The sequence below is a fragment of the Dermacentor silvarum genome, chromosome 4 (genome assembly GCF_013339745.2).
Source record: "Dermacentor silvarum isolate Dsil-2018 chromosome 4, BIME_Dsil_1.4, whole genome shotgun sequence".
NCBI classification, from domain to species: Eukaryota; Metazoa; Arthropoda; class Arachnida; order Ixodida; family Ixodidae; genus Dermacentor; species Dermacentor silvarum.
This window is the reverse complement of record NC_051157.2, coordinates 183,473,222-183,495,801: the sequence shown is the minus strand read 5'-3', so window position 1 is coordinate 183,495,801 and position 22,580 is coordinate 183,473,222. Positions and strand designations below refer to the sequence as shown.

Sequence of the window (22,580 nt, the reverse complement as noted above, 5' to 3'; positions counted from 1 at the left end):
CTCGTGTGGCAGACGTTCTACGGCACTGGAGGTCGGTTCACCTGTCGGTATATTTGCCGCTAGCGCAGACGTGCCTTAACCGGAAGTGGACAGTGTTTTGAGATGCGCGTTGGCGACGAGGAATGTCACGTGACATTTGGAGGAGCACTCGGCGAGGAGGAGAGACCAGCTGACAAGGAGAGTAGCGAAAGAAAGAGCGAAACGAGCGAGGGCTGTATTTTGGTTATCACGGCATCATATCACGGCACTCCGCTATTACGGCACCATTTCGGAAAATTCTCGCGGCTACGTGTTCATTGTAGACTCGCGCACAACTGCAACACCACAACTAAATTTTGACCTCAGGGTGGTTTAGCAGCCCTTTAAGAACTGCACAATGAGCGAGAAATGTTAGGCGTAACTAGGGATGGGCGAATAATGATTTTGAGGTTCGAAGCAAATTCGAAGCGAATAGTGATTTGGTCGAATAATTTCGAATCGAATAGTTCGAATAGTATATCACATATTACAGTAAAAGCTAATTAATTCGAATTTCACGGGATGGGAAAAAAAAGTTCGAATTAACCGAATGCCGAATTACCAGGGTATCCAGAAAACAATAAGCACATGCTTACTACGTTAACACACTTCTATTAGGGGAATGGATGAGCAAATCCTTTTGCTATTTCGCACAAAAGCAGTGCGGAAGCTGAAATTCTCGTCATCTCGTGACTGGTTGGCTCTTGCAGTGGCGATCGATGCCTCGTGACTTCCTTCGCAGCATGGCCACGGCCGCGCGCCATCATTGCGACACGCTTTGCACTACTGCGTGCACATCCCGATTATTTTTTCGCCAGTAAGCTGATCGCCAACAGATCGCACATCTATCACGATGTAGCCGGTGCTCTTCGTCCTTGACAGCTTTGCACCGAGTCAAACCGAAGCAACTGTTTGCCGCAACCGCTGCAGAGGAAACCGCGGCCGCTATCGACGCGATTATGAACGGCGATCAGAGAGCAAACGGGGTTAGGCAATATTGTAGTTGGCATTAGGGGGGGAAAGATGGAGCTGGGCAGGCCATGTAAGGTACAGGGCAGATAACCGGTGGACCATAACGGTTACAGAGTGGGTGCCAAGGAATGGAAAGCACAGTCTAGACAGAAAAAAAATTTGATGGGGTGATGAAATAAGGAAATTTGCAGGTGCAAGTTGGAAGCAGCTAGCGCAACAGCAGGGTAACTGGAGATTGCTGGGAGAGGCCTTCATCCTGCCAGTAGATTAAAAAATAGGCTTATGATGATGAATGGGCCCCTTGCAAGGTTTGGGCGTAACAAATAGACAAGCACACTGCCCAGATCATGCAGTGACGACTGTTTGCGAAGAATTACACCAATGCATGCTGCCAAAACAGCTGTGAATTCAAATAAAAGATCCTGCTCTTTTCTAAAGATCAACTAGGTAGCATCAGCTGGCCAGCATCAAACCAGCTAGGTAGCAACCTATTCACAGGGCTTCCATCCCTGATGAAAACTGAAGACGACTAAGAGGAGAGAATGCGTGAGGCGAAGGCTCGCGCTAGCGCCATCTTTGACCAGTTGGTTCAATAAACCACAACCGGCGGACGTGCAGTCGCTTCGTTCCTTACATTTATGCTGCCGTGAAACCCGGGAGACGACTGGCGTCCTGCACCGACGATGAATCGACTGAGACGCAGCAGAGGCATACTTCGAGCCGCTGCTACACGGCTCATCTCGTCCGCTACCGAAGCGCTACAAGCCAAGCATCCTTTGCCATCCGACCTGCAAGTTATTTTGGATGACCTGCAGGACAAGGACTCGGCGCTAGCAGCGCTCAACGAGACGACTTGCCGACCTCATGGACGACGGTGACGAGTATGAGGCGGAAGCCACTGTTGCTCTGGAGTACCACGACAAGATCCGCAACACCATGAGCCGGGTCCGCTTCATTCTGAATTCTGCTGCAAGAGCCGGAGACAGCGCCACACAGGGCGTTCTAAGCGAAACCGCCACCCAAGGTGTCTCCACTCAAGCAAGTTCCCGAGCACCGTTACACCGAGTTGCCCTATCGAAACTACAGGTACCCGTTTTCTCCGGTGAACTTCGCGAGTGGCAGGGCTTCTGGGAACATTTCGAGGCCACGATCCATAACAACCGCAAGCTCTCTAACATCGAGAAATTTTCGTACTTAAGATCCTACTTAACCGGCACAGCGAAGCATGCAATTGAAGGTGTGCGTCTGGCGGAAGCAAACTACGCTGTAGCAGTGAAAATGCTCCGAGAGAGGTTCGGCCGTCATACCGCCCTCGTTGACGACCACATCGACTGTTTACTTGCCATCGCACCCACTTGATCGTTCTTCTCAAGTATCGCAGCTGCGGGAACTCTACGAAGAGGTGCACTTTCGTACAAGCTGCCTCGACAGCCTCGGGGTTCCAGCGTCAGAATACGCGGTTATCCTTCATCGCGTCCTTATGCGATCGCTTCCCGAAGATATCGCTATTCTCTACCATCAACGCATGAAGGAGACTGAGCCCGATGACGGGGTTACTCCGAGGTCGCGGCAAGAGGAGGTGCGAAAGGTCATGAAGTTCCTGCAGGTGCAAGTCGAGAGCAGAGAAGAGAGCCAGGCTTCCCGTGCAAGGTGCCTACCGAAAACTACCTCCGCGGGACAAGGGCAATGCCAACCTTGTCTACCATCGCCAGTACCGTCAGCATTAGCCTTGGCCGCAGGATCTGCATCGAACGAGCATCCCTGCTGTGTACTGTGCGATAACCGTGACCACACCATAAAGGTGTGGTCACGCCACATTGTCAGCCCACGAGATCAGACGCCGGCTTGCTGGAAAGAACTGTTGTTTTAAATGTGGCAGAGAGGACCATTGAGCACGAATGTGCCGCAACGCCGCGTGGCTCAAGTGCAAGTTATACTCGAAACGTCACTTTTCCGTACTTTGCGCCATATGGAACCAAGATCGCAACTACCCGTCTCCGGAGAGCAGTGATCCACTTGTCCACCATGATCCAAAGAAAAGTGTCAAGCCGCCAGTGACAAGTGCTCCAGCTAGTAGTGATACGTCTGCACCTGTCTTGATGCAAACGGCCACAGTTTGGGCGTCCGGAAAACACAATTCCATGTTAGTTCAACTACTGCTTGACACCGGCAGCCAGAGAACCTTTATTCGACGCGACCTGCCCAAAAGGCTCAACCTGCCTTCCCTCGGGACAGAAGACCTCTCTCTCTGGAGGTTTGGCACTTCTAAGTGTTCCCGCCCTTACAGCTGTCGAAGCGTTAAGCTCGAACTTCATACGTCGGTTCGACTCCCGCAACGTCACCGTTGACGCGTTGGAGGTACCGGAAGTCTACACCGTGAAGACTCCAGCCATCGGACAAGATCTCTTCGCACAGTTGCGTGAACGCAAGATGCTTGTCGCATATGAGAATCGACTGGGCGATCGGCCGATACCGACAATCAGTGTCCTTATAGGGTCAGATTACTATTGGCGCATAGTGACCGGAAGAATAGAACGTCTAAGCAGTGATCTATGCGCGGTTGAGACGGTCTTCGGTTGGCTGGTGCAAGGCGTCTACCCAGTAAGGCCCGCCAATGCCTTGCCTAATTGGAACTCCAGCGTATCTGCCCTATTCCTTGCGTGTGCGCAGAATGGGCAAGCCGCACATGACATTGCTGACCCGACGGAGATGTGGCGACTCGATGCAATAGGGATCATTGACCCTCAGGATACCGCCGGTGTTTGTGACCAAGCGTCAGTGACTCAGTTCACACAGTACGTGCACAAGGAAGCAGGACGCTAAGTGGTTCCTCTCATGATAAGGCACCAGGGAAAATTGACTAGAACCAATCGAAGTGTCGCCGAAAACTGACTCAGACGCCAGCTTCAGCGCTTCGAAGGACAACAGGAGCTACTCCAGGAGTATGACCGCACCATCAGTGAGTACTTCAAAGAAGGTCACGCAGAACGTATCGACACCTCTCGAGAACCCGAAGCGACGGTTTACTACCTTCCGCACCATGCAGTCATCCGTCGGGAAGCTATCACTACAAAGATACGCGTAGTGTTTGACGCCTCTTCCCATGAACGTGGCGAGTCATCCCTCAACGACATCTTGGGCAAAGGGGTGAAACTTGGTGCTGAGCTCTTGTTGCTGGTACAGTTCAGGATGGACCCAATTATCCTGACAGCGGACATCCCGGAAGGCTTTCCTTCAAATTTCAATTCGACCTGAAGACCGCGACGCTCTCCGCTTTCTATGGGTCGACCGCCTGCCCGGTGACGAGGGGAAAATACCTTCCATTGTCGAATGACTCGTGTGCCCTTCGGAGCGTTGTCTAGCCCTTTCCTTATCTCTGCTACTTTGCAGGCATCACTTCAAACTCGGCCAATAATAGCTACACGCTTAAAGACATCATTCTACATGGACGACCTCGTCATAGGAGCTTCCACTGAAGAAGAGGCCCTCGAAATCTACCGTGCTGCATTAGCCATCTTAGCAGATGCAAGTATGGAGTTGAGAAAGTGGTGCTCCAACTCCAGCGTTCTTTGCTGTCAATTCCTCAAGGACAACACTTCTCTCGACAACATTGGAGAAGCCAAAGCAACAACAAAGTTGCTTCGCTTAGTATGGGACCGCGAAGCTGACGATATCATGCTTACCACCAAAGCTGTTTCCGAGTATGTCGCTGCGCACTCAGCCACGAAACGCACCAGTTCTGCAGTCATTCGCAAGAATCTATGATCCTTTAGGTCTCATGGTTCCATTCATCATTCGAGCGAAATTATTGTTCCAGCAGCTGTGGCGTAGGAACTCACCGTGGGATGAGCCATTACCGGCAGACGTCGAGAAACAGTGGGAGGGCTAGACATCCGAGCTACCGAGGCTCTCCTTGCTGCGAATTCCACGCTGCGTCATCTGTCACACTCCGCGACAGATTCCACCATTTGAACTTCACCTGTTCTGCGATGCAAGCCCACTGGCATACGGCGTAGCCGTCTACATGCGCTACGAGATCAGAGGAGGAACATTTAAGGTTCAGCTGCTCATGAGCGAAGTGCAGGGTCGCACCGCTGAAGACTACCTCGCTGCCACGCCTAGAGCTGCTTGCGTACCTGTTGGCTGCCAGGCTTTGGAACTACCTCCGAGGAATTCCAGAAACATCCAGCTGTCAGGGCTGTCAGGACGCGAAACGATGGGAGACTTTCGTGAGAAACCGTGTTCTCGAAATCCAACGCTAGACTTCGGGGTATTCTTGAAGACACTGCGCAGGCACCGACAACTCAGCAGACTTGCTCAGGCGTGGAGTAGCAGCCCAGCTATTGACGCGCAAGTTTTGCTGGTGGACCGGTCCTACGTGGTTGTCACAGCCACATTTGCAATGGCCTGCGAATATTTGTTCTGCTCCTTCACCAGAGGCCCTTTCTAGCGAGACCAGTGAAGAGATATCCGCTTGCCCCACCGCAGTAGTGGCACCCCCTTCGCCCCCACACGAGCCACTGCTTGAGGTTGCAAGCTTTGGACGCCTCTCCCTATTACTCCGAGTAACGGCTTAGATCATGCGGTTTCGTCGGAACGCTTCACAGAACACGCCATCTTGTACTGGACCACTTACAGCGTCGGAGTTGCACCAGGCGGAGATGTATTGGTTGAGGCTTGTCCAACACTCCGCATTCGCAATCGAAGTCACGGCCTTGGAGGAAGGACGAGTTCCCAACACCTCCAGTGTGCTGACGCTACAGCCGTTTCTCGACCGTGACAGACTACTTCGTGTAGGAGGCTGACTGCAGCAGCTTAACGACCGAGAGGAATTGAAGCATCCGATCTTGCTTCCCGCAGATCAGCGGTTCACCACACCTTTTGGTTGATGCAACACATGCAAGACTCCTACATAGAGGAGTTCAACTCACCCTACTGGACTTTCGGGAACGCTTTTGGATCCTTAAGGGGCATCACACAGTGAAGCGCGCTCTGAAAGCGTGCTTAGCATGCTGCCGACGGCGCCTACTTCCTGAAGCTGCCCCTTGCCTTGCCAAGGGAAAGAATTAGTGAAGCAACACCGTTTTAAGTGGTGGGAATTGACTTCTGCGGGCCACTCTATTGTGCTGAATTACCATCCACTATAAAAGTGTACATCGTTGTTTTTTCTTGTGCTGTGACGAGGGCAGTACACCTGGAGCTGACCACAGATATGACAGCGCAACCATTTTTGCTAGCCTTCAGACGCTTTGCAGCATGACGTGGAATTCCTGCTATCGTACACTCTGACAACGCGAAAACATTCCGCTGCAGCGCCAAGCATTTGTGCTCCCTTTTCAAAGACAATGTTCAAGACTATGCCAGCTCTCACCGAATCCAATGGCGCTTTATTGCTGAATGTGCACCGTGGTGGGGAGGCTTCTGGGAGTGTGTAATCCGCACAATTAAGGATGCACTGAAGCGTTGCCTGGGACGGAGCAGCTTGAGCTACAACGAGCTACTCACTGTGCTTGCTGAAGTTGAGGTGGCAGTTAACTGCCATCCGCTCACCTACTTGGAGGATGACGTCACATCCACAGAAGTTCTGACGCCCTCACACTTCTTAGTCGGCAAGCGTCTCATCACTTTGCAAACAGAACAAGAAAACCCTGCTCTTAATGCTGATGTGCCTGACCTTTGATGACGAGCTCGGCATCGGGAACAGCTGCTTCGCAGGCTTCGGAAGCAGTGAAGAAGGAATACCTTCTTTTTCTGCGTGCTGCTCACCACAGCAAGCCTGTGCCGTCATCAAAATTAAAGCCCGACGATGTTGTCGTCGTCGAGGACATAAACACTCCACCTATGGCATGGAAGACGGGCCGCGCCGTTAAGGCGTTTCAAGGAAGAGACGGTATTGCGTGGTCCTTCCTGATACTACTATCGAACGGCCAGCAAGTGCGACGTCCTATACAGCGGCTTTACCTCCTGGAGGCGCACACGTGCAATGCGGCCGTGGGAGTGTGATAAAACTGAAGACGACGAAGAGGAGAGAACGCGTGAGGTGAAGGCTCGCGCTAGCGCAATCTTTGACTAGTTGGTTCAATAAACCACAACTGGCGGATGTGCAGTCGCTTCGTTCCTTACAATGGCAAACCCATGGGGCCTGCAGTGCACAGATTGATGGCCACAGTGCGAACAAATCGTGGCTTCCTCTGAAAAGCAAGGCATTCAAAACCACCCCTGCATATGTGCTGCACAGCTAGAAAAGAAGCGAGACAAAGAGGCAGTGGTCGTTATTAAAAAATTAGCAGTTTCACCTGAAGGCAAAGCATCGAAAGTGATAGCAAGGTCTAGCATTGCACTGAAGGCATCTCGAATGCTGGCATGCATGCTATCACCATTACAGGTGTCGCACGCTGACGCTGCATGTGATCAGACTGGAGGAAAACCGTCTGCGTTGGTCAGCATCCAAAGAAAGGAGTTTGACGCTCACCAGGGCAGTGGTATATGCACACAGCTTAAGAGGAACACCTAATGTGGGTGCGCATAACGATCATGCCAGCAGTGGAAGCCACAACGGCAGTACCCTATAGCTCTGGTTGAACCAATTGAGCGGAGCGTGGCGGTGGTCCACTTGGCTTCGTTGCTTTTGGAGCAAAGCACACTTAGAGTCTCTGGAAGACTTCTAATCCACCACACGCGGGACGTGCATGCCCTCAAGCGTCTATATGAAGTCCTCGAGGTAGGCCCTGCATTTAGAAATATAGGATTGCTTCAAAATTTATGATGATAAAGGCAGATAAAGTGCAGTAAATATTGCCGCAAGAAGAACGTTTGAAGCCAGAAGTACGAAGATGAGGCAAATCCATGTTCTAACCACCATTCCCATGCCACTTGAACGATCGCAGCGCTAGAGTTCCCTCTAGTAATTATTGAAGGCAACTCTATGAGGAACAACACCAGTGGGTGCTGGCTGAAGCTACGAGAGAAAGCCTCTGCTTCAAGGAGGGCAGCCTCCCCCTGGCACCCCGGCTTCTTAACATTTCACTTGCTTCCAACTCAGCTATTACTGCACCCTTTCTAAGTATTCCTGCAGCCGAACGCTCCCTGGATGGCACTTCACAACGTCTAGTGTACCAGTCACTGACCGATTTTCCAGACTTCGCAGAAACCGAAAAATAGTCCGACAATCGAACAGTCCGACAAACTTGTTCACCATAAAAAAGAAAATTTATTAGGCTTAGAGTGGCACAAAAAATTATTTAATAATGCCCTGCCTCATGCTATGCTTGGAGGTGATCAGATTTGCTTGGATTTGCGCAAGACTGATGTCTCCGCATACAGTCGACAAGAGCGTCACTGCGTTGGCGATCTCCGATTGAGATCGAAGAAACAAGCCCCGTTACTTCGCACGTGGCCTCCACGATCAGCTCCGACAGCGCGTCATTCGCTCCGGCCTTCCCATTCGGCAGAACTTTGACTAAAGTTGATTTAATTCATTCATTCCCATTTGGCGCGTAGCGCAATGGAGAAGTGTGATCTTGCTAACTCTGTAACGACTCAGCAACGGCGCGCAGCCGGAGCTGATCGCAGAGGCTACGCTTCGCACCACTTGGCTCTCGTGCAGGCACAGGAGGTGGCGCCGATCACACAAATGCGAAGTCACACATGTCTCCAAGGCGCGCACACCACGTGCAAAATAGCAAGCAAACTTTAATAATAATAAAAACTAATTTCGCGAAGTGATTATGATGATAGTGCTGACCGAATAAAAGAAAAAAGTGCTGTCCCCTGCGAGTCTTGGCAGCTAAGGAAGAGCGGATATTGCCTCTGGGACACGATGGCGCACTGCGTCTCCCAATCTAAGAGGCTATACAGCGGGCCACTAAAAGCCAAGCCTGGGCAAGCCTGCGGAAAATCCAACATGGCGGCTTTCAAAAACAGGTAGCGTGGCTCAGAACAAGCAATTTAGTCCAGAAAATCGAATTTAGGAGCCTAAATTCGTCCAAAAAATTGGTCGCGAAAATGCATTAGCTCTATGCACAACAAGTCTGAATTTTCGAAGTCCAGAAAATCGGTTGGCGACTGTCTACTGCAGAACCAAGGTGCACTGTTCCGGGCAGCTGGGACTGCTGGCAAGCAGTGAGACGGGGATGAGATGTGCACCAGCAGTGAGCGACCAGAGGAGAGCCCCACACTGTTTATTCTCAGTTTCGTATATAGCACAGCAAGGGAGGAAGGAGAGAGGCAAGCGGGAGGCGGAACGTTTATTTCCAGAGCAAGCCGAGGCCGGCAGTTCATGGAACACAGTCAGTGCGAATTGAGAGCTGACAGCACATCTCCCTTTCTTCAAAAAGAGAACAGAGTTGTCATATGGCTGCGACCGTTCCAACATAGCTTGTACGCTCCACTACCGGAAGCTTTGCACACTGAAGAACTGGGCGTATCTATCTGGTGCGTTCACAACACAGCCAAAAACATGTTAGTTATCAGAACACGCTGGCTTGCTGTGCTTCAGGGTGTTGCCCTTAGTTGGATGGCTTTCCGGAAGTTGATGTCTGTCTATCCTCGTGTTGTTTCACCTGCTGATAATATAGGAGGGCATCCCGTTCACCTGATCCTTGCGTTTTTACTGAAAATTTGCGGTTGTGCCTAACTGTGCCTTTTTCAGTTCACACTAAATCCAGTTAAAACCATTATGTAACAATTTCCTGGATTTTATGAATTTTTCTCAATCCCCAATGCCATCCCCATAGAAGCCCATGTATTTGTGACCTCCATGTAATGAATGCATTGCGATGATTGACCTTGATATAACGAATTTGCAACACTAATTATTTATTAATTTGAGCTGTAACTTTACTCAAAATTCATATGCACAATGCGTAAGCTTTGTAATTTAAGAAAAAAAAATAACAGGCAGGCTGCGAGAGGCAGCAAGCAACTGCGTCCCACAATGAAGATACGAGAACTGCTAGAACAGCTAGCACCGCTTTGCGGTAAGCGGAGCAACCTTCTCACATGACCTTCGAGATTGTCAGCCGGTGTGCCATTGTTGCGTCGTGGGGCCAGGCCGGTGAACCATCTCAAAGGCCATGCTCTGCAGCTTTTGCTTATGTAATTGTGACGTCAGGAGTCACTACTATGCCTGGTCGGTTTGGTACTCGTCTGTGTTAGGTTTACTCTCGTCTCGGCGTGGCTATGGGCGTACTCTTACTGTTGACGGTGTCGGTTCGCTGTGAACATGAGTTCCGTGATGAGGAAGCACAAAGTTTTGTCTCTTAAAGACAAGCTTCCAAATGTGGATGCGGTTTCTATGGGCGAGAAGAAAGGTGTCGCTGCTCGGCTCAACATCGCAACCAGCTCCCTATTGACAATTTTGCGTTCAAGAGATAGTGTCTGCAATGCAGTGGAGTCGGGCAAAATTTGCAAGAAAAAAACGATGAAGAAGTCTACGTACGCTGATGTGAACAAGGCAGTTTTTACGTGGTTTCTGGATGCACGGGCACGAAACGTGCCCATAAGTGGCGCGATCCTGCAGCAGAAAGCTAAGGATTTTGCATGCATCCTTGGCCACGACGACTTCAAGGCAAATAACTGCTCGTTACAAGGTTTCAAGAGCCGGAAGTGTCGTCGGTAGAGTTATTAAGCAGCGATTCTGCCTCCACAGACGGCAATGCCTCTGCTTCGTGGGTGGCCGAGAAGCTGCCTGACATTATTGGCCGCTATGAGGCGGCGGACTTGTACAACGCCAATGAGACAGCTTTGTTCTATCGGATACTGCCAAATCGCACGATGGCGCTCAAACGTTGTCGGCGCTCAAACATTGTCGCAGCGGAAAACAAAGCAAACTCCACGTGACAGTTTTGCTTTGCGCCAACAGTGACGGTAGTGATAAGAGAATCCCATTTGTTATTGGGAGAAATGCCCGGCCAAGATGTTTCAAAGGAACAAAGCGAATGCCAGTAAAATATGTGACCAATTCAAAAGCATAGATGCCAAGAGAAATCTTCACCGACTGGTGAAGCTGTTCAATGAAGATGGAAAGTGACAAGGGCGCCAAATCTGCCTGCTACTTCACAATTGCCCCACACACCACGTCGAAGGCCGTCAGCTCGACCATCGAGCTGCAGTATGTTCCTGCAAATTGCACATCACTGATTCAACGCTTGGATAAAGGGGTAACCCACAGCTTTAAGTGCTGCTATCGCCGTCGCTTGATAAACAAGATTCTGCTGGATAGCCGTTTCGAACGGCAGACAAAGATCAACATCTACCAAGCGATCGAGATGCTTGCTGCATCATGGCAAGAAGTTAAAGCAGAGACAGACAGTCGCTAACTGCTCTATGAAGGCCAAGATATCCAAGGTCACCCAAGCTGGAGTCTGCAAAGATGAAGAGGTACCTTTGAACTCACCTGTTGTCGCCAAAGCATGGGATGCACTGCGCACGAATGGTGGAGTGCCCGGCGATATCAAACTAGGTGACTTCTTTTAAGCTGATAATGGTGCTGTATCTCCGGGAGAGATCTCAGATGCAGCACTAGTGGAAACTACCGTATTTACTCGCATAATCAACACACTCGCGTAATCAACAGTGGGGTTCTACTGTATAGAAAATGTTTCGCTATCATTAGCCACTATCTGCAAAGAAATCAAAATCTCTCCTTGAAAACTACTTACGCTACAAAAATTTAACTGGAAGCCCTACAGTTGAGTGTGCCATGCAGCAAAGCAGTTCCTCAATGTGGAACACACAGCAAGTGCTGAATGGCTTCAGTTGGTGGAGAAGCACAAGCTAGCTGTGCATCCTCAAGTTCCGGGTTGAATATCGTCGTATTTCGCCAGGTTGAATATCGCCGTAGGCCACATTCTCCGACTCTCTGTTGCTTGAGCCATCAATAAAAACCAGCCGCAGAGGCAGTGGAATCGCAATACAGTTAAACCTGTATATAACGAAATTGACAAAAAAATCCCGAAAAACTTTGTTATAAAGAGGATTTCGTTACATGCAGGTTCGGCACGAAAATTCGAAAAAGAAACGCTTAATCTATTTACGCGATTCTAATGCGCCCTTAATTGTAACGTGCACCCGTTTTCCGTTTTCGTCGAAGCACGCATCCTTGGAATGTCACACCAGGTACTGGATGCGTGGACGCGTGTCGTTTCGCACAAGCGCGAGGCATCGGAAACGAAGAGCGAGCGTCACGATGGTGTCGTAGCGTCGTATATTGTCACAGTAGAACCCCTTTGTTACGTTCCCAGGGGCTGCATTTTCCCAGCTGTTACGTCGTTTTCGGCCGGTCCCGGCACAGCTCCCATAGAACCCAATGCATTGGTAACCCCGCTGTTGCGTTGCAACTGTGGGACCGTTCCCGCATCATACGTCGCGAACTGCCACCCCAAGCCAGCACGAGCGGCCATTTTGACTTTTCATGTGGCTTGGCTTGGTGGCTTAACGATGGCATTGGCCGCCCAAAGTGCCGGGGGCGACAACTATGACGTATTTTGGGTTTCCGCCGCAAAAGTATGGCCCTTGAGATCCTTATTTGCTATATAAAGATGGTGTCTATGACGCGTTGTGGCCCTAAAACTGGTTTTGGCTCGTAGATATTCCGTATAAAGTCCAAGGGCGGTAACGCAGTCGCCGCGCGCCGTGTGCTGTATGTGCGAGTGAAAACTTGCGAGGGGAGCCGACGACCGCGTCTAAATCTCGCGCGCGCAAGAAAAGCAGGGAGCGAGAGGGGAGGGATAGCGGGGCGGCGTTGTACTGTACTCTGGCATCAACTGCGTACTGGCGGCGCGCGGTCCGTATCTTAAAAGCGATCTGCGTTGGGGCAGAGTCTAGCAGTGTAGGTGTGTCGGCGGCTCGTAGCTTTGTGCGTGCTGTGCTGCTCTCGGTGCTCAGTTTGCATTGAAGTGATAGACAACAGCATGAAGGTCACTTCGCTCGCTTCTCCAGCGCGCTTCCACACGCCGCCAGCGTTTGACAGCGCGTGTCCGCGCTCATCGAGTGTGATGTGTCCCAGCGTGTACCAGCGCGTCGGCAACATCAACTAGAAAAGGAGAGAGCGCCGGCTTGGCGGGCTAGGCCAGCTGCAGCAAGCGCCAGGATCAGGTTTGAATGAAAGGAGGGGGAAAGGTCACGCCCGCGGCGGCAAGATCGCCGGGTCGAGGGATGCAGGCCCGCCTCGCACGCGCACGCACACATGCGCTCGCTTCGCATTCCGTCGCGGCGGAGAAGGTGCTTCCAGTTGCTGCTCGTGCAAAAATGACAAAATTTTGGGCGAAATCTCTAGGTTGTCGGAGGGGAAAATTCGTTATATCAAGAGGGTCTCCCGCTGCCACTTCGTTACATAGAGGTCTCAAATACATGTGCTTCTATGGAGTAATGGCGGGGAATAGAAAAACTATGTTATATCCAGGAATTCGTTATATGGAGGTTCGTTATAAGCAGGTTTAACTGTATCTGCAATGTTTCGGAACGCACATGCTGCTTCCGGAGGCGGCAGTTTTTGCTTTCAACAGTTTTTGCTTTCAATGGAGCCCGTTCAAAAATTGCTGCCAAGCGGGAAAATAACTAACTCTGTAAGAAACAAAAGTCTACTGCTCCTAATAAGGTGCAGCCCGCTTCTAACAATACCATATATCACGGGTTCTCAAAGCGAGTTCCGCGGAACCCAGGGGTTCCACAAGCCACTGATAAATTTTCCCTGGTTTCGTGCTTGTCAAGCGGCTAAGACTGCGAACACGAGGTGCGCTCGATCCAAGGAACCTCCATTAACCACGCCCAAGTGTCAAAAAGCACATCACAGTGTGTAACAGAAACGCACGAACTGTGTAATAAATCCGCCAGCAGCTTGTAGTCACCCAGCCTTCGAAAACGGGCAGAGCACCAAAGGTTTTGCACTTACCGTATTTACTCACGTAATGAACGCACTCATGTAATGAACACACCCTCGGATTGGTCGCGAAAAATCTGAATTTTTTTTTATCGCATAATGAACGCACCCCTAACTTTGCTACTGTGCAGTCCCACGATCGAACGGCCGTGCTGTAGTTTTCCGGAGAGACTAGAATCCTTTACTCTAGCACATATGTTTAAAGCAAGCGCACTTGATCTCAATGCCCATTGCTGTGTTGGAAATACATAATAATGATGCCACGTGAGAAATAGCGAGATCACGAAGAACAAAATTCTGCAGCTAACTTCTGTCGGCTACACATCCACGCTAGCGGCACACCGGCAGGCGGTGGGTGGGTTTGCTGACTGAAAAGCTGACAGCAAAGCCTTGACGAGAGAACACCGGCGGTAAGCATGCAGTAAGAACACGCTACGTGTTATCACGGTAGCTTGGGGCCTGACAGAAAGAGCGACCGTGATAATGCTCAGCCTGTTCTCCCCGCAATATTGCCAAAAGTATCGGCACAAAGGCACTTCGCAGGCTTTAGAGAAAAAATAATGTAACTGGCTCTCTGCCACAGTTACTTTACGGAGTTTACGGACTTTACTCTGATGTAAGAGCAGAGAGCATGCACGCAATGCGTAGCCAGGCGCGGGAGCGCAGTGCACGGGAGAGTCCAAGTGAAGAAGGGGCAGCCGGCCCTTGGTCGGCATAGTGTCCAATTCGAGTGTCTGTTGCTTGCTTTTGTGCCCGTCATTGGTGTTGCTGTGTGCGATGGGCCCTAAGTCGAGTTATACGCCTGCTGCGGGACAGTGATTTTATCTGCTCACAAAACGGAAATGCTGATCAGATAAACTTTGACATGCCAATGAGCCGGACAGTCTAGGAAAGAGACGCACGCAGCATAGTTGTTTCGGCACCAACAGGTGCCGAAAAGCAACGCTTCAACGTGATACTTGCGATAACGGCAGAAGGCCGAAAGCAGCTGCAAGGACAAGCTGTTGTGGATCCACGATGTGAATGAAGCGGCCAGCGAGCAGAACGACAGGTCTGGCGTTTCCAATGCGGAGTGAAGTGCAACAACAACGCTGTTACGGTTTGCAAATAGTATACAGTTAAACATGCTTATAACGAACCTCCATATAACGAATTCCTGGATATAACGAAGTTTTTCTATTCCCCGCCATTACTCCATAGAAGCACATGTATTTGAGACCTCTGCGTAACGAAGTGGCAGCGGGATACCCCCTTGATATAACGAATTTTCCCCTCCGACAACCTCGAGATTTCACCCAAAATTTTGTCATTTTTGCGCGAGCAGCAACCGGAAGCACCTTCTCCGTCGCGACGGAATGCGAAGCGAGCGCACGTGTGCGTGCGTGCGGGTGCGAGGCGGGCCTGCATGCCTCGACCCGGCGATCTTGCCGCCACGGGCGTGACCTTTCCCCCTCCTTTCATTCAAACCTGGTCCTGCCGCTTGCTGCAGCTGGCCTAGCCCGCCCAAGCCGGCACTCTCTCCTTTTCCAGTTGATGCTGCCAAAGGACAAAAAAACTTTTTTTTTTCAACACGCTGGCAGCACCACTTTTTGGTTACAGCGCAAGTCTCTGCACTTCACTTCACTAACCTGACACTAGGTGACACTATACGACGCCATCGTGTCGCTCGCTCTTCGTTTCCGACGCCTCGCGCTTGTGCGAAACGACACTCGTCCACGGGACTTTTTGTTCATCGCAGCTTTAGTGTATTGGGAGTAAATCTTGAGCGATAGTTGTATTTCTGTATGAAAGCATGAGGTGCACGGTACTGTGTGTGTAAATAATTATTTTTCCTCTCTTTTGGTCACAGAAAACAGGTGCATGTTACAATCGAGGGCGCGTAAGAATCGAGTAAATACGGTAAGCGTTTCTTCTTCAAATTTTTGTGCCGAACCTGCATATAACGAAATCCTCTTAATAACGAAGTTTTTCGGGAATTTGTCAATTTCGTTATATCCAGGTTTAATTGTAGTTGCATTTTTACTGCAAAAATAAGTTATCTAATGCATTTTTCAAATCATTGCCATCTTACTTTTCAATTTATGCTGTCTCGAAAAAGTTCCCATAAAATTTACCCTGCGTAATAAATGCACCCCCCAACTTTGCTTTGGATTTCTGGGAAAAAAAGTGCGTTCATTACGCAAGTACAGTATAGACCACTTTTAACGTAAACGCTTATAGTGCAGGACCGGATATAGTGCAGTCTTTTCAGACTCCCGTTAATTTTCCCATAGCACTCCATGTATACATGTATCGCTTATAGTGCAGTTGCGGGAAACGAAATACCGGTTACAGTGTGGCTGCCTGGGAGTCAGCGGAGACGGCGAACACTCCCCTCAAACGGGCGCCCCAAGGAGTGCTCGAGGAAGAAAGAGAGATGAAGTGGAGGAGAAGGGCACGTGGTGCGAACGAACAGCCAGTGAGGCTGAAACCAGAATCTTGAGTGCGAGTCGTGAAATGTCACGGCGCGCATAGCGAGCGAGGGCCACGAAACAGCCAACGCTCGCTTCACAATAACGGCAGTAAACGAACTTCAGGGAGCGGGTGGCGCAGGCACGGCACGGCGAAGGGCGCATGCGGAGACTGTGGAATGGGAGGGAGGAGGGCGGCAGGGAAGCGGATTTCGCCTTGGCAACTCCACCGCTTCGGTGTCTCCCCTCGCCCTCGCTCGTAGCTCCCTCACTTTCGACTGTCACCGTGCGCGCCCGCCGCCACTCCAGATGGCCCGGCGCCAGCTCCCCGAAGTTTCGTTTTCTGCCGTTATCAGGAAGCAGCCGTTTGCTGGTGTGGGCAGTTTCGTTGGCCGGCCTGGGACAGCGCCACTGCTTCCCTCTGCGTCGTAGCCGCAGCATTCAAGGTCAACACGTGACTAGAAAGTAGAGGAAGCATAAAGGAGAAAGAAGGGTTCACTGCCATTTTCTACTCGTTACTACGGTAGCCTGGCTGAGACGTCGGCACGTACACGCATGTTCCGGCACAACGCAGAATCGGCGACCTTGCCATTCGAGAGAGGGTGAAATTTCCGCCGTTTTTTATTTTTTGTTCGCACGCGACATTGAGGGGTCTCTCCTAAGCTTTTACTCTATGGTGGTGCTGGCGCAATGCCGGTCGGAGGCGCCGCCGCGTGATTTGGTTCGAATTAACGATATTCGACTGTAAATTGAATGCAAACGTTCTAGCCGCATTCCTCAACTGTCGCATACACATGGCGGCTCGGGGCACATGTTTTGCATATGTGCAGGCCTTGAAAATTGTTGCTTTGGTTATAGTGCGGTACCGCTTATAGTGCGGATATTTGCGACTCCGGCGACTTACGTTATAAGCGGTCTACACTGTATACAGTGGAATCTCGATGATACGATCACGGCTAATACGAATTTCCGGATGATACGAATTTTTCTCAGGTCCCGGCCAAGCCCTATTACTTTGCAATGTGCTAGAGAACGGTTGTTACGAATCGATTTTTGACCCGCGTCAGTTGATACGAATAAACGCCGCCCCACCGACGGCCGCGAAAGAGAACAGCGAGCAGTCACGCGTGTTTTCCCTTTCTCTTTTGGTGCGGAGGCGCGGACGCGGCGCCGAACAGCGCGGAAGCCGCGACTGGGCGCGAAGAGTTTGAAGCGGCGGCGCTTTTGTGCTTTTCCTTTTGTCTCTTCGCTCGCTGCGGCGTCCGCTCTTCCCCACGCGCAGCCGCCGCAGCAAGCGAAGGCTCGTGCGGTCTATCGCTTCAACGGAAACTGAGCGGCGTAAGCACGGCGCATACAAAGGTCAGAGCCGTGTGGAGATCGCTTTCAAGATACGGTGCGCGCGACAACACCAACGCCGACAGCCGGCACAGGCGCAAAGTAGAAGAGTGCATTTGTTGGCAGAGTTAAAGCCCCCCCCCCCTTAATCCCTCCCACGCTACCTTCCCGCTTTGCTCCTTTCACGTGGGAGATTGCGTCGCCAGTTACCCTTGCGCTCGGTTGCAAGATACGCATTTGGTGACGTAGCACAGCGTCGCCACGCCCCCCTCCCTCCCTTACCCCCGCGGCCTCTCGTGCCACGGAATTCGCGTTTTCTCTCCGCTGTGCGTTCGCTCTCCGTGAAGGCGCGCATCCCCCGCGCGCTTTTACTGGCACATACGGCGCGCAGCGACGATCGCCCTTGGACTTATGCTCGACGTCTCATGCTCCTCCTCCGCATCGCCCTCGTTGATCTCCTCTCCCATCGGTGGGCGCACCTCGTTGAGAAGCGTGCTCGCTACCGCCCTTGTTGGCGAGATTTTACCACGGAAGCCGCAATATAACCGGTATTTCGTCTCACGTGGCTGCAGTGTAAGCGGTATGCGTTTACATGGAGTTTTATTGGAGGGTAAACAGGAGTCGGAAAAGGCAGCATAGTAGCCAGTTCTTACGTTATAAGTGATATATACTGTAAATGCTTTTTACGTGCATGTGCCTGAGTGAGTTCACCTCTGACTCTTTAATTTAGCGAGCTTTAATTGTGTTTCCATGATACGAATATTTTTCGTGACCCCGTGAGATTCGTATCATCGAGGTTCCACTGTACACGGTATATCTCGGAGGCCGTAACTTACCACCCTGCGCATTTCTCCCATTTGTAGATAGGTGCCAATAGCGTGCACGCTGACGTGTACAAAATAAATGTGCAGAGCACCTCAAATGTTAACCCAGTCGATGACGAGTGCCTCAGTCATCCAGCCTTCTTCTTGACAGTGAATGTGCACAACTTTGAGGAATTAATTTTTGAGCATCGTTTTTCTTTTTAGCACTATGTACGGCACAGCTTGAGCCCACTGGCGGTGCATGCCAACATGATGGTGATCCGAGCTTTTTAACACAAAAGTGTTTTATGCCGGGGTCCACCAAGACTTCACTGACGTATTTCCGTCACGGAAATACGTCATAGAACATAATACAAAGAAAGAAACCAGAAGAAAAAGTTCCACAAACATGCAAAATTTGGAAATCGAACCCACGACCTCTCGGTCCGCGACGATAGATCGCCGAGCGTTTAACCCATTGCGCCACAAACGCATTTGCAGAGAGCTACACAGACGCGCCTTATATATCTAACACTCCTCCGTGTACCCGCGCTCTTGCTCGGGGCGGTGCCGCCGCCTACGAGCAGAAAAGAGAAGTACTGCATTATGACACTAACGCGCACCGACAGTGAACGCTTCGGTGGTCTCAGCACTACGACGCTTCGATGCCAGCATTCGAAGGGACGCTGGCATCAAGAAGCACTACCAACGCCACCTAGGTGGCGTTCACCGTACTCAGCACAGCGGAGCGTGGCCTCCGCAATTAGCTCTGAAAATGTTTCTGAAGTTGATCACGGAGGCTGCAATTACGACGCGCTGTACGCGCTGATTTGACTCGGTGACGATTCAGTTACGTGCTTTGTCTTGCGCGTTGTATTAGTGTGTCAGTTACGTGCTTCGTCTTTCGCGTTGTGCTAGCGTGTGCAGCGTAGTGCAGCTTCCATATGCACGACGGTTGCTCATGGTCATCGACGTTGGTAGTCGTGATGGAGGAGACGTGCCACCAGGCGTCAGCGTGGGTGCATCAACGCCTAAGGGCGCTTTAGCCACAAAACACCAATAGACATTATATATCAATGTGCAATAAACATTACACTACTTCTGTGAAGACACGTTTCACTTTCGTGTTCTATACCGATTCCTATATAAGAGGGATCAACCACATTTTTTTGCACCCTGCAGTACGTATGTTCACTTCACGATCACTTTTCATGTGTATCGTCTGCGCAGACGGCATGTCGTAAAATATTGGGGTTTTGTCCATATTCCCGATATGGCCGAGGAGGAAGGTGCGTACTTTTTGCAATCTGATGACGTAACGTTGAGAAGACAAACTTTTGTTCGTAGTCAGCCAGTAGTTTATGCATAACAGAAGTCTGCCTTCTAAGGGAGAACCTGGCTCTCTTCATGAACTTCTGTGCCCAGCCTCAGCTGACCTTGAATTGTGATCCAGAGATGCCACGATCCACTGCAAACTCTCGTGCCTTGATCTGCAACATTTCCACTGTCACAGCCAAACCACAACTCCTGGTTTCTTCGACAAATTCACTCAGGCTTGCCTCCACTTTGGGAAACACCCTTCCGTGGTCCCCGGAAAGCTTTTCGCAAGAGGGCCTCCTTCTCTTTCCTCTAACAACGCACATGGCTTTTGGGGATGCCATATTTCTGGCCTACTGCACACTTGCCCAAAGCTCCAGCTTCAATTATCACCACTTTTTTTAATGCTGCATCATAGTGACAACGACTTGACACGGTGACTTGTCAACATGGAAAAGTCCTCATAGGCAATCCAGTCGAGCCAAATGCCACACCAAACAAAGGACACCTGAAGCCTGCAGGCATGCCCGGAGGTAAACAGAAGTGACAAGTGCGTCATGGGATGGCGACTCCATCAGAACAGTCAGACTTTGAACCTGGCTTGTGGATTGGAACGTACTAGATTTTTGGTGCTTCTGGCTTTTTTTTTGACGCGATGTGCTGTTGGTGATCTCGGAGCCCACAACGTTCTCGGCTGCTGCTCTGTAGTTTCAAGTGCCATCAGATCGCGCTTTTCTTTTTTTTGTTCTTTTTGCTGACATGGCCCATTTGGTTCCAGGGCGAACATGTCCTAGCGCTACAAAGTTAAATGAATGCGGGCTGCTGGAGCAAACACGAAATGCTTCGGAAGAAAGACATACAAAGCTAGCACGTTCAAGGCACATCCACCATAAATCTCAGGAGCCCTCCGCAGGAAGCAAGAAGGGGCTTAAGGCATGCTCAGGCGACAGTGCCAGTACTATTGCTTTCACACAGCAGGAGGAATAGCCAGTGTGACCCATTGGTGGCTTATGATGCAGAGAACTTAGCGATTAAAGAAACAGTAAAGGTGTGAGAGCTACCCCCCCTCCCTTGGCACACCTGAAAGCATCGGTGCCTGGTGAGAAGGCAGTGCAACAAGATGGCAGCGTGGTTGGCCGTCCAGCTGGCGCCTCGGGGCATGTTGTCATTCTCGAGGGCAGTGAGTGCGAGGCGGCCCGGCTCAACTTCATGGATCTCGACGGCCAGGGACCACAGCCATTCGTTAATCATGGGCATCAGCTCCGACACGACGGGGCAAGTTGAGGCCGGCACAGCTTTGCACTGCAATGGACAACGGCGGTCAATTAAACAAATACTGACACATATTTTGCAAGTTGCAGCCGCTCTACTAAACACTAAAACAGTAAGTGTGAAAGACAAAGACGTGAAGCTGGACACTATAGCGCTATTGGCTACAGGCTTCTTGCATCTAAAAGGATAACATTTAGCAAGTATGAAGACTGATAAACATAAGATGTTCTAATTTGATATTAAATTTGGCACCAAATGCTGTACCCCTTGTGTCATAGACATTATCATGACATGACACAGAGGAAGTTTTCCGTCTTCAGGTAGCAATAAGGCTAGGTATGATGGCATTGCTAATAAAGAAATAAGAATGCTGCGCATGTTTGTTCTTGCTGTGCTCACTTGTGGCTGCTACAGCGACCACAGAAATGGAGCGAGTCAATGCATCTCTGATGTGGCAACCACAAGGCACCACCACTATGTTGCTACGACTCATTATTGTAATGCTAAAAATATTCCAAATATGATGCAAGATCATGCATTTATACGTAGCATGTACGTGTGGACAAGGTATAAGGTTCATTCCATATACCGTATTTATTCGAATATAAGGCGAGGTTTTTTTCCGAAAACCGCGGCCTCAAAGTCTACCCCCGCCTTATATTCGAGGTAAACATCAATCATTGCTTCACAGTCGGTAAAGGCACACTAATATTTCCTTTGCATGAAAATGTAAATAATTCTGAATATTTAACATTATAACGCTATTACATGTTTGTGCTGCAATCAAATGGGTCATCGTCAGTGAGAACGGGGGAAAAAAAGTTGTCGAAGTTTCACCTGAAAGGCGAAGCATCAATTGCGATAGCAAATTTGAAGAGAGCTATACGGAGTAATGATGGCAGCTTTATCAGCTGTATAAACTTGGACATGCAGCAGCACCGGCAACACGCAGAACTGTTGTCGACGCCGCCGGCGTTTTGCCCGCGTTCGCTCAAAATGCGTGCGACGTTGGTGACTGTTGCTGGAGCCTCTGATATAAATAGGCACTTGGTGCCGCAGCTAAACGTCGCCTCCCTTCCCTGCCCCTCCCCCCCCCCCCCTGCCCCACACCCTTTCGCGCGTCGGAAGAAGGTACGTTTACTCTACATATATGGTGATTGTAGAGGAGGAAAGAGACGCCTACTTCTGCAGCCCTTAAGGGAGCACAGCGCAGAAAGCGCGTTTCTTCTCCGCCGTGCGTTCACTCCCCGTGAAAGCGCGCGTCCCTAGCGCTCTTTCACTCGCACATACAGCGTTCGGCGGCGCGCGGCGACGATTTCATCTCCATTGACGTCATACGGAACCTCACGGCGACGGCAGAAATCTGCTTTTGAGTGTCCATATAATTGCTATCGCAATAAAAAGAAAACGATCTGACGGCAGTTGCCTTCGCAAAGGCAGCGGCCGAGAATGTCGCGGGCTCCGAGATCAGCAACGGCGCGTCGCGGGAAGTCATAAAAAGTCAAAAACAGCCAGCGAAAATCCAGTATGTTT

At 50.5% G+C, this 22,580-nt stretch overlaps 1 protein-coding gene across 2 annotated transcripts in view; it reads right to left on the bottom strand.

Moving 5' to 3' along the window:
- The window catches only part of LOC119450833 (uncharacterized), a 36,885-nt gene that overhangs the window by 3,370 nt on the left and 10,935 nt on the right, over positions 1–22,580 (bottom strand). For both annotated transcript variants that reach the window (XM_037714326.2, XM_037714327.2), the window contains exon 3: positions 20,856–21,077. In XM_037714326.2, the coding sequence (XP_037570254.1) occupies positions 20,856–21,077 (222 nt within the window). The remainder of the gene's footprint in view (positions 1–20,855; positions 21,078–22,580) is intronic.